Source organism: Cynoglossus semilaevis, chromosome 16 (genome assembly GCF_000523025.1).
Source record: "Cynoglossus semilaevis isolate Cse_v1.0 chromosome 16, Cse_v1.0, whole genome shotgun sequence".
NCBI lineage: Eukaryota > Metazoa > Chordata > Actinopteri > Pleuronectiformes > Cynoglossidae > Cynoglossus > Cynoglossus semilaevis.
Genome location: NC_024322.1, coordinates 2,715,575 through 2,727,766, shown reverse-complemented (window position 1 = coordinate 2,727,766; position 12,192 = coordinate 2,715,575). Strand labels below are relative to the sequence as shown.

Here is a 12,192-nt window from a genome sequence, read left to right as displayed (position 1 = left end):
AAATTCCTGTTTTGCACATTTTGACAGTGTGTCCCTGTGGGTTTGGTTCCACATTGTGACAGTGTGTCCCTGTGGGTTTGGTTCTGCTGATCAGAGAACATCAACGTCACAGTAGCACATATCCTGTGTTCCCCCGAGATCACAACACACTGAGAGGAAACCCAACAGTGAAAAACAAAAACGACAAAACCAACACAGGCCTGAGCTGGAACAAATCTGATCCACATGTCCACCACGTCTGTGATGGATCAGCTGTTCTGTGATCAGGCACAATTAAAGCCAGACATTAACAAGAATCTGACTGCTGTTTCCTCTTCTCGTTCTGCTGCGCAGGTTTGATGATTCCCGTCTTCTGCGTGGTGGAGCAGTCGGACGGAGGCGTGCCGACGGAGGGATGCGACGGGAGAGAGGAGCACGCAGAGTTCGTGTTGGTCAGGAAGGACATCCTCTTCTCTCAGCTGGTGGAGACGGCCCTGCTCGCCCTCGGCTACTCGCACAGCTCAGCTGCACAAGCCCACGGTCAGTCATTCACGCACTCAGTTAGTTAAGGTCACACAGGGGTCAGTAAAGTAGCTGGGGGAAAAACTGCGCTCGCTTTTAACATTTTTGGAAGGATGACAAAATCTTACTTGAATATTTGGAGTTCATTAAAAAACTGCACTCGACATTTTGGAAGGACAGAATCTTACTTGAATATTTGGAGTTCATTGCGACTGATCCAGCAGAGGGTGCTTAAAGTCAGAGACCCCTTCAAATGCCCTATTAGGCCACCACCCCACCGTAAGAATAGCTTATTATTGACTCAAATACTTTACGCTGCTTATTTTTCTATTAAATATAAATAAGAAACCAGAAGCTCAGTAATGACTGCCATTCCTCCGGCTGCAATATATAATAAAACCATCTTTGCTTAAACCAGGGGTGTCAAACTTTTGGTTCACGGGCCACATACAACCTAATTAGATATCAAGTGTGTTGGACCAGTACAGTCATAACATAATTACCTAGGAATAACAATAAGTCCATGTTTTTTCCCCTTTGTTTTTATGCAAACAAGTACAAGTATATTAGATATTTTTTATTATATATTTAGATTTAATGAAATATAATTTTACAAAAAATAGTGTTTTTTAAATTATTATTATTATTTTCAAAGTGTATCAAGTGGGCCGAATTGAACACCCTAGTGGGCTGGTTTTGGACTGCGAGCCATATGTTTGACACCCCTGGCTTAAACAGTACCTTGAAAATCAGTTTTTAAAACCACGAAGTTCTAAGTATGTGACATATCAGTGTTAAGTCAAAGTACTTTACTGAAGTTCAAGTTTGTTTACTGTGTCAGAAAAGGGCTACACCGTATCATAATATTGTAAGACAGGTGTTGGTGAACTGCAATAATGAACGGTAGAAAAGCTGTCAATTTCTCCAGGTCCTTATGCTACGTAGGCTAAACTAATCACAGAGTCTGGAAAGTCTTTAACTCAAAGTTAAATTTATAATTGAAGTCAAAAAAATAATTGAAAAACCTGCCAGGATGACGATAAGATTCAGCTTCATATAGAGAAGACAGAAACCCATGTAGTGGACACAATGACAACAAAAAAAAGAATACTAAACAACACCAACGCTGCCAAAACCAATATAGTCCAACTTTAAAAACACAAAGAAACAGAGAGCAACTGTTTTCTTTCCTAAGAAACAACATATCTGAGGTCAAGCTGCCCCTTTTTGTTAGTATAACGAGCCTTTCATGAAGGCCATTATTAATACAGTCATGATTTTCCAACCGCTGACTGTCTCCGACTGTGTAAACTTTGGTAAGGCTGAGTCAGGATTTAAATATCCTGCAGCTCGTAGGGGTCAGAATGAAGAATAGTCTCTGAAAGACGGGGGACTCTCCCTCTAATCAGCGGCCTGGGAAGAAAAGTGGATGTGAGGTCGTCTATTTAGAGCAGACGCTGCACTGTCACGGTGGCAATAAGCAAAAGAATGTTTGAAAAACACAACTAAGACACAGACAGAGGCTGTAAAAGTCATTAAAGACACAACAAAGAGCCGGACAGGAATGTCTCTGTGAGACAAAAATACATTTTCTTCTTCCCTCTCTGTGTGTGAGAATGTTTATGAAGCAGACAAAAAGGAAAAAAGTGTAATTTATTGTTGCACACATGGTACTGTTCTGCCACAGGACAGTGTCATTTACTGCTGCAGTTTCTCAAGCATGCAGAAAATTCTCAAAGACGGTTAAAAAAAAAAAAATGGTGCAAATGGAAAAGCAGTTAGCGATGAGGCTACTGTTCAGTCAGGATCAAAATATAAACTAGGCCTGGATGACATTTTATTTAGTCAGAAACAGTTTAATAATTATTATTACTTAAATCTGTAAATAATAAAACCTGTTAGATTATAGTTTTAAAGATGAGTGTTAAAGTAGATACGTAGCAAAGTACAGCTAACAGCTAAACCAGGAGATTAGCTTGTTAAAACATTAAAAATCACTGCATTAAATCAAAGATCATATTTTTGGGATAAAATTACAAAAAAATTGCGCAAAAAGTACGCTGAAATGAAAGAAACAATGTCATTAAGCCCTAAAATGTTTTACAGAAAAAAAGCTTCGAGCCCAAAGATAAACAACTCAAAGTTGCAAAAAGTAAGCTGAAATTAAAGAAACAATATATGTCATTAAGCCCTGAATGTTTTACAGAAAAAAGGCCTCGAGCCCAAAGATAAACAACTCAAAGTTTACCAAAAGCAATTACAACCTTTGCTAATTTTCCAAGAAATGGGAACTAAAATTATATTTCACATAGATAAAAAGCCTCTCTAATAAAATGAACACATTAGAAACTCTGAATATATTTGAAGATCAGCCTCCTCATTTGTCATCACAAGCTTTTCTGTGTCTAAACTGATGGGTTTTTCTTTTACTTAATCAACTATTAACTATTAACCCTAATGAAACTAGAGTTAAAATCAAACATGATTTTAAGATGATTTGTAAAAAAATCAAACATGATTTTAAGATGATTTTTAATGTGTTATTCTGTGACTTCAGTGTTAGTTCAGCTTTATCCTGTTCATACAAACTGACCACAGGAGGCAGCAGTAGACCAGCAGCTCCTGTGTCCCAGTGGGCTGAAAATGCTGATTTTTTCCCCCAAGGACTTTGAGATAGTACACAAGTATTTTACAAACAGACAGAAGTAGCTGTTGAAATGTTTATGTAAATATATTCTTGAGATTCATAGATTCAAGTCACGAGTCTGGGGAGTCAGTTCAACCGAATCTTGACGTCTATGAAACAGATCTCTTTTGTTTTTCTATCACCGGGTCCTGGTATATGTGGTTTGCAGATGAAGGCACTTTTATTACACAGCATCGGGGGAGGTCGCCTCTCTCTCCCTCCCTCTCGCTCGCTCTCTCTCTCTCTCTCATCAGTGTGTATGGAAAACAGTGAGTCCACATCAATGTAGAAAAACACCACACCAGGGGCTTCAAAGACTTTAACAGGACATCGCTATTTGACACAAACAAACTCTCTGACAGTTGACTTTTTGCCTGTAAGCACACGCAGGCATGCGTGCGCACACACACTCACACACAAATAGACAGAAATACAAGAAACACACAAACATGCTTGTAAACTCAATATAACTCATGCTATGGTGCAGTTACACACCCTAGAATCCACATATATGCCGCACCACATTAAGTATCTTACACACACACACAGACAGATACACACACAGACACAGACACACACACACCACTTTTCTCAAATGAATAGTTTTTGTTTTTTAAACAAGCGTTTATGTTAAATGAATAATTTCTGGCTTAAATTATACATTTTTTCCCTCTGTGGTCCACGACCAAAATTACAAAGAGTCCTGGCTATTTTCTCCCTGTTTGAATTGTGTCCTGCATTCTTGTGTCCCAGCGGTGTATTTAAAGCACCCACCGAGGACCACGGCCTTTCTTTAATTAGCTGAGCCCAGTAATTAGCCGGGAGATATTGTTTATTTCGATTATAAGGGTCTGAAGGCTTTTATAGAATGGATGGGAGCAGACCTGTACTTTACGAGCTTTAGTCAGTGAACGGTTAACAGTGGTCAGTGGTGGAGAGACACCGACACACACAGAAGGAGAGAGAGAGGGAGAGGGAGAAAGCTCATTGTTGCACTGCCACGTCTTACAGGCCACAGAAGGTCAGGGCAGCAGAGTATGTCAGCAGTTTACTGGACACCTGAGGTCAGAGCAGCTCGCTGTGGCCGGGGTTTGGCCTCTATTCTCATACAGTTAAAAAGTCACCGTGTGCTTTTTCTAAAGGCGTTCATGAATGATGAAAAAAAAAAAATGGCAACAAATTATTTAGAATATTGAAAAAAGAATAGAGGTAGCTACTTACTTTATTAAAGTGAAGCCTAGCTAGTAGAAGTATGTGGAAAATGCTGAATCTGGACATGACCAAATTTTACGCGGAAAATGCTGAATCTGGACATGACCAACTGAACGGTCCCATATCTCAACATTGGCTCTCTACATCAGGGGTCACCGACCTTTTTGAAACTGAGAGCTACTTCAAGGGCACTTAGTAATACGAAGAGCTGCTTTGTTGGATGCAGACGTCCTGAACAATGTAATAATAATCAGTTCTGGAACATACAACAGTAGACACTCTTCTTACCATCGTCCTTGCACCCATTTGAATATCACTGCAAGTGGAACTGATTCAAAAAGCACAGTAACAGTACAATTTTTGAACCTCTTGTTGACTAGTTTTATTTTTAGAACATACCCCAAGGGCACTATAGGTAGTCCATGGGGGCTACCAGGTGCCCCCATGGACCATGTTGGTGACCCCTGCTCTACCTGCTTGTAGAGAATGGTCATTACTTCCCTAACTAACTAATGGGTTGTAGCATTAAAATAGTGATGCTAGGGAAGTAGGGTTCAGTCAGTTCTTATTTTATTGTAAAAAAAAAAACTGTAGGTCACAAAAACAACTTGTTTTGTATGGGTGTAAAAATTATTTTGTTTAAAAAGTCAGTGAACAATATTGTAATGCAAACAAAATGTATGCAAATTAAATATACATATATTGTATCTGTGGATACAAAAACAGTTAGGCCGGTGATGAGTCAGAAATCACTGATGATGAGTCACGTTTCATCAAATAATATTTTTTCCTAATTTTCGCTTCAATTTCACCTGAAAATAGTGAAAGGAGACAAAGATGTTACATTGTGTGGTTGTAAGTATGGAGACGCTCCAACTGAAGATAAAGCAAAAATATCTACTTTTTATAACATGGAATAGAAAAAAAAAATCTGGGTTGGGGAGGAGACGTGCAGCACAAAAAGAGAGTTTTTTTTGTTTTTTTTTTAACTGATTAAATTTAGCAAAGAGCTAAAAAGTTGCGGGTTGACTGATATTCTCAAGAAAGCACTGTTTATGGTAGAATTAGCTCGAACTTGACTGGCAGCATCTTTGTCATGCATCTGGTTTCTTCTCATCGGACCTGATTCTCTTCATCTTTATTTAGTAATTGTATCATTAGAAAAACCTCAAACTATAAATATTTAAGCTGCGATGTATAAATAACTACAGAAGCCGAGAAACACGCTGACTGATTCAGAGTTTTCGGTATATTTCGTCGTTACTCAGGTTAATGTCAGTAAAGCGTAACACAAACACTCTGTTGTGCCGAGATATTTTTACTGTTTGTTTGTGCTTCTTGTTGACTTTGATTACCATGGAACAAAAACCTGAGTCAGTTTCAGGACATAAACAGTCACACCTCCATAATTACAGCTTTTTGGAAAAGAAAAATATTTGTATATGTAATTATTTCTGTTCATGTTTGGACTGCTGACTTTAAATTTGGCCTTTACTCAATGATGAGTTTTAACTCGGTGATTTGACCGCTAAACACTCGATGTATTGCACTTCACATTTTTAAAAGGGTTTTAAATGAAGGCGTCCATACAAAATTAAAGGTCGGGCATGGGACACGTGGGACAGTTGATTGGCTTGAAGTAAATAAATCCATGAGAATGTTTGTCAAAATGTACATTCATTTATTTAATATCTAACGCTTATGCCTTATGTAGGGTCGTGGCGGGAACACCCTGGACGTTTCGCTAGTCGGTCGAAGGACCACACATATAGACACAAAGAACCATTTAATCACGTTTATACAGTACGTGCGGCCTATTTAAATGTCCCATTAACCTAATCCGCTAATGTGCAAGTATTGGACAGTGGGTGGGAAGATTGTTTAACATTAGCCGTTAGCCTTTAGCCTTTGGAGGAAACACGCGCTGCCATGTTTTTACAGTAGCAAATGTGGACATAGCCCACAGATGAGATGTTTTTACATTCACATTTTAAAGCCTGGCATAGGTATCTGTCTTCTTGAAGTTCAAAAGCATCGCAGACAAATGACTAAAAGACTAAAACCCCACCACGAGTGTTGTTGCTGTCATGCTGCGTCTCATGCAGTCTCAGATTCCACATCTGCTGTTATTAGTTCCACATGTTTCAAGAAATAGTGTGATAAAAACCTTTGTTGTGCTGACATCGCTCAAGGTCTTATTAGTTCAGTTACTGCGTGATATGTTTGTTTAGATACAAAATGGCACAGAAGATATTGATACCGAATTAACTCACGATACGGTATGATTCGCGATTTAATTTTGGTTCACGATACGGTTTTATCACGGTTTGTTGGAAACAAATTGAGCTTCAGACTAATCATGACCAAATACAAAAACAATAGTTAAAAGACAAGAAAACATTAATACATTGATTCCCTTGATAAGACACACAATAGCCAAGAGGAGTATTTTTACCAGTGGTGTGACACAATAAAAAATGATGCATTTACACCGCAACAAGTTAGTTGTTCACGAGTTTAACCAACATTTAGGGATGATATTTGATAAGAATTGACCAATTCTGGATCTATTGATCTTATCGATATCACGCATTGATTCAGTTCAGTCTTGTTGAGTTAGGAAATAAAATATATTGGGTTTGTTTGTATTAACTTAGTTATGTAAAGTGTGCATTGATATTTGGAATTTGATTTGGTAAGACAAAAAACTGCCTGAAAACATCACATTTTCATCTGCAGACATGAATATGTTCACATTAGAAAAAGCCTGCGTTATCAACCTGGGTACAAATGCATTTTTTTAAAAATAACAAACATGTTAAACATGTTAAATTCGGTTCTGTATGTGCAGCACTCTGAATATTTGTTTGTCATTATTACGATGACGCTGAAATCTCGCTGAAACACTTTCTGTAGTAAAATAGTATGTAAAAGTAAAAAAAAAAAAGAATCTGATGGTGACGCCACCTGAGTGATTTGGTGACACACTTGACTGGAGACACCGTAAACTCATCTTCATTATCTAAATTTAATTATAGCGGATGGACATTATTTCACTGTAGTGAAAGCCGGTGGACGAATGTCACTAAAGGTTAACACCAGACAGGAGTTTGAGTTTGATGTCACCAGGAATACTTTAAACAGACAGCGCTGTGGTTTGCTGTGTAGTGTATGAAAGACGGAACATCAGTCTTACATTAACATAGTGTCTCCACGCTGTAGGTATCGCTCCACTATCTTACTGTTTAACACTCACTGTCAAACGTCCATCGTGTCATTTTCGTGGAATTCACCCGTACTTCAGACCTTTTGCCTCAACACCACGCTGTAAACACGCCAAATTAGGGAGCATGTGTGCGAGGTCAAAGGTCACCAAGTGTCAGTAAGCAAATGTCCTGTGGACTCGTTAAACAAGTCATAACCGTTTGGAGCTGGTTCTCTACAAGAACCAGTTCTCATCAGCCAAAGATCTAAGAAGCTCTGCTCACTTTCTGTTGGTTTTTGCTCCGTTCAAAAGTTGAATTTCTCACTTCTCTTCATAGTTTGAGCTTATAGCAAATTTATTCAAACCCAAAATAGTTTTAGTACTTGGTATCAGTTCCATAGTGTAGCAATTAGCGCGCCTGCCTCTGAAGCAGAGAGCAGAGTCCTGGGTTTGATTCCCAGAGGAATCATGTGCTTGGTGCCTGTTGGGGCCAAGCAGCATATTAACACAAGAATTTCCCAAATATGGGATCAGTAAAGTTCGATTTTTTTTTTTTTTTTTTAAATACAAAAAGAATTGCTCGTACTGTTATTTGTTAGATAAAACCCTAAACCCAGACAGAAATTCTAAAAAGGTTAGCCATATGAATAAAAACTATTTAAAAAAAACCCGATTGGTTAAAGATAAGTAAACGCTGACTTAAAAGTGAATCAAAGGAGACAGATTAAAGTAACTTGCATAATAAATTATTTTGGCAAATAGTGTATGTTTAGTCGAGGTACTGGTCGTGAATAGACACACATTGGTGCGTGCACGTTGTGCAAACTACTGCAAACGAGAGTATTCAGGGAGTTTTTCTGTGTAGTTTTCACATGGGTGCGGTGGAACATCCTCGACGTTAGACGAGCCCCAGCGCGGCCACATGAAAGCAGGTCAGTGTGAGGTGGAAAACTGTTGGTTTTTCTGTGGAATTTTGATGTGGGAATGGGAAACAAGCTTTTCCACTTCTGTGTACACGAGGACGAGAACAGGAGTAGCACTGAGTATCGCACTGGAAACGAATGAATGATTATTTATTCATTCACCTGTGGCGCACTGTGAGCGTGTGAGCCGCAACAACTTCGTCAACGTACGTCAGTGAGCTGTTTACGGCCATGTGACCACTGACAGTTTGTGCGTGTTTGTTTGCTTATTCAGGCGTCGGTGACAGACTCGTGCAGGATGAAAGGAGACAGAAGAAATGTTTCTGTGTTTGTGTGTGAGAACCAGAGAGTCAGGGTGGTCTCTTTGTTTTCTCTAATCTCCCTTTTATTTCCCCGCTCTTTGGAGATGCATTTACGAAAACAAAGAAAGATTGTTTGTGCCATCAAAATTCATGTTATTATGCAATTAGTATTATTTTTAATTACCTCACTTACACATGTAGAAAAACATGTTAGTCTTCAATTTGGTGATAATTAACTTTTATTGTGAAACTTCAATTTTATATCTTCAAAAACAGTTATGTGAATTAAATTGCCAACATCTTGACACATATGGATGGATTTTTATTTTTTTGTATTATTTATGCTGAAATATGTTGTATTTTATGGCTGATATTTATTTATTTTATTTTCTTGGAGTTCATGTTTTGATGAAATTATTTATTTTAATGATAGTAAATTCAACAATAACTAAATTATTTTTTAACTTATCACCTTAACATCATTACGATTATTTCCTATTAATTGAATGCATTAAGCGACTGAAACTAAAAAAACAACTTTATAAATTACATTTTATGCTTTATAACCCAAAATAGATTTTGAATAACATAAATTAATTAAAAGGAAAAAAATACAGTTGAGCTTTAAACGCAGTGTGATTAATTTCATTTTTTATTCCAATAAAGAATTTAAGTAACATTCCAGGCACAAACTAGTTAGTTAAAAAAATATATACATACATTGTGTATTTTTATATTCTATATATAAGAATATAAAATCATCTGTATTGTTCTTAAAGAAATACAAAAAATAAAATAAAAATAAAACATTTCAATAAAGTGATTTTACAATTGAACCTATGTTTTACTCTGACGTATCACTGTTTCATAACAGCTCTACGTCAGTGTGTACTTTTAAATTGGTGCACTTCTGTCCACAGTACACACGATTTATAAACATGGACATGAATGAAGAAGAAAAAAAAAGATGAGCGTCGCTCTTGAAACAGTGCTAGGTTCTGTTGTGGTCTTTGGCGGTGGTCTCTTTCTACCTCTCCCTCCACTACTCTGCCCCCGCCCCCCCCCCCCCCCCCCCTCCCTCCCCCTTTAAAGTCCAGCTCTAGTCCTCATGGCTTAAATGATGCTGCTGCTACGAGCAGATAATTCAGAACACAGTCTGACTGGAATCAGAGATATGAGGGGTTTGTGTGGAAGGAAGACATAACGACGTTTTTGTTTAAAAAAAATAAGAGGGAAGGAGAGATGGAAGCAGAGATCAGGACAGTGAAGAGAGAGAGAAAGGGTGGGGGGGGCGAGGGGGGAAGAGAGAGGTGCGTCTGGATGGGGGGGGGGCAAGGGGGGAAGAGAGAGGTGCGTCTGGATCTCGTTTAGAGAATAGTAATGTGATTAGCTTTGTTTAGTTTTCACAACTCCAGTCATTCCTTATGAAGAATGTGAGGCTGTGTGTGCATACGTGATTGCGCTCACACTTGTGAATTTCACTGTGTGTTTGTGAGCTTTCAGAAACTCCGAAAGAATTTGAGCAGATCTTGAATCTCGAATCTTAGGACTTACACAGTTTTGAAGTGACACAGAAAACACACACGCAAACACAGTTCTCTTTTTTTTGTGAGAACCAGTCATTGAAAAATACATTCCTTTGACCTTATCACCCTTTTTTCCATTCATCTCGGAAAAATGGATTTCTAGATCAGACCAGTACTGTCAAGTCCTGAGGCCGGAACACCTACAGTGCACCAGTCAGCCTCAGTCTAAACTACAGCTTGTTCTTTCATATACAGTGGCGTTTTGTTAAACTCCTCCACTGTGATTGAATTTGACAGCAGTATCAAAGAGAACTTTTAAAAAAAACCCAAATAAACAAGGGGACACAAAAAAACGCACAACCTCTGATGTCACAAAGTTTGAGTTTCTTCTCTTTAAAGTCATGTCATTTGTGACTAAATGACACAAAGGCTTAACAGCAACGGGCCCGATCGTAAATAAATCATTCGCGTAGGGTCACGTAAAGAGCACAATCAAGTGGCGTTAAATGTTTTTTTTTTTCTCCGTTTCTGTAACCTGTCAGCTGTTATAGGATCAGGCTGATTCACCTTCAACCGCCATCGCTGTTTAATTGCTTCCAGTCATTTCACCACTTAACCACCACTTGACCCGCCTCACCAAATAACCCAGTGTGGTGTCAGTTTGGGTTTGGGGTCACCAGGTGAGCACAAGCAGCGACGCAGGCCAGGGCCACTTAGTCAAGAAAAAAAAGAAAAGAAGGAAAATTTAGGTAGTTTCCAGTCTGAAATGCTGGAAAGATGTGAGAAATGCTCTCTCTCTCTCGATACTCATCCCTGAAGCGATACTTTTGTTTTCCATAGTGTTCAGAAAAGGATCATAAAGTTTGATATTTTTCACCAGGCATCATCAAAGTTGGACGATGGAACCCTCTACCCATCCACTTCCTGACGGACGCTCCGGAGGCTACAGTCGCAGACATGTTGATGGAGGTGTACCACATGGTCACGTTACGTATTCAACTGCAGAGGTGAGTCGACATCGGTTTTTCTCCCGTTATTTTTAAAAACTAGAAAAAAGTCAATAAAGTTGTAAAGATGACATATATCTATATATATATATATTTAAACAGTGCTGCGCAATCGTTTTAACATATTAACCTGACATATAAAAAAAAAACAGAAAATTAAAAATTTTTGGAACTGAGATGTTTATTAAACATTATAACAATATACAAAAACTGCTACAAAATTTTTTTGAAGATTTTTTTGAATGTATCGTTTTGCGCAACTTTTTGTACATAATGTTTGTTTTTTTTTAGAAATAAAAACAAATGTTGCCCATAACATTTTGAAAACATAAAAACAATCGAGGCAGTTTTTCTCTCTAAATCTGGTGTAGCAAATGTGATGATGGTTTTATAGGGTTACACAGATGTATACATTCAATACAAATGTTTAATGCAGAGGTTTCCAAAGTGGGGGGCGTGCCCCCACAATGCCATTGCCATTAGGTGTGGATGGAATGAATGAATGAAACCTAGCGGAACATATTGTCCAATGCTTTAACAGTTTAAGTGGGGAAAAACTGATTGGTTGATGGAGGTGTAAAATGAAAATCTGATGATAATATTCTAAAGGCGGTCGTTATTTTTAATTCTCGCTCTCGTTTTTGCTGTCGTTTTGCGTGTCTGAAAACAACAGATGTGTGTTTTCTAAGGGCCAGCGTGGAAGTTTGGGAACCTAAAGCAGTTGTAAAGATCCAGAAGCTCATTCTCTATATTTTTACAGTCACCCCGAGCTGTTTGGGGACAAAAAAAAAAATTTAAAAGTATAAATTTCAATGTGGTTTTTAATGTCT

The 12,192-nt window shown here is 38.1% G+C and overlaps 1 protein-coding gene across 5 annotated transcripts in view; it reads left to right on the top strand.

The window, feature by feature from the left end:
• Positions 1–12,192, top strand: part of satb2 (SATB homeobox 2) — a 51,710-nt gene that overhangs the window by 18,241 nt on the left and 21,277 nt on the right. For all 5 annotated transcript variants that reach the window (XM_017039709.2, XM_017039708.2, XM_017039706.2 and 2 more), the window contains exons 3-4: positions 334–519; positions 11,236–11,362. In XM_017039709.2, coding sequence (XP_016895198.1) covers positions 334–519; positions 11,236–11,362 — 313 coding nt within the window. The remainder of the gene's footprint in view (positions 1–333; positions 520–11,235; positions 11,363–12,192) is intronic.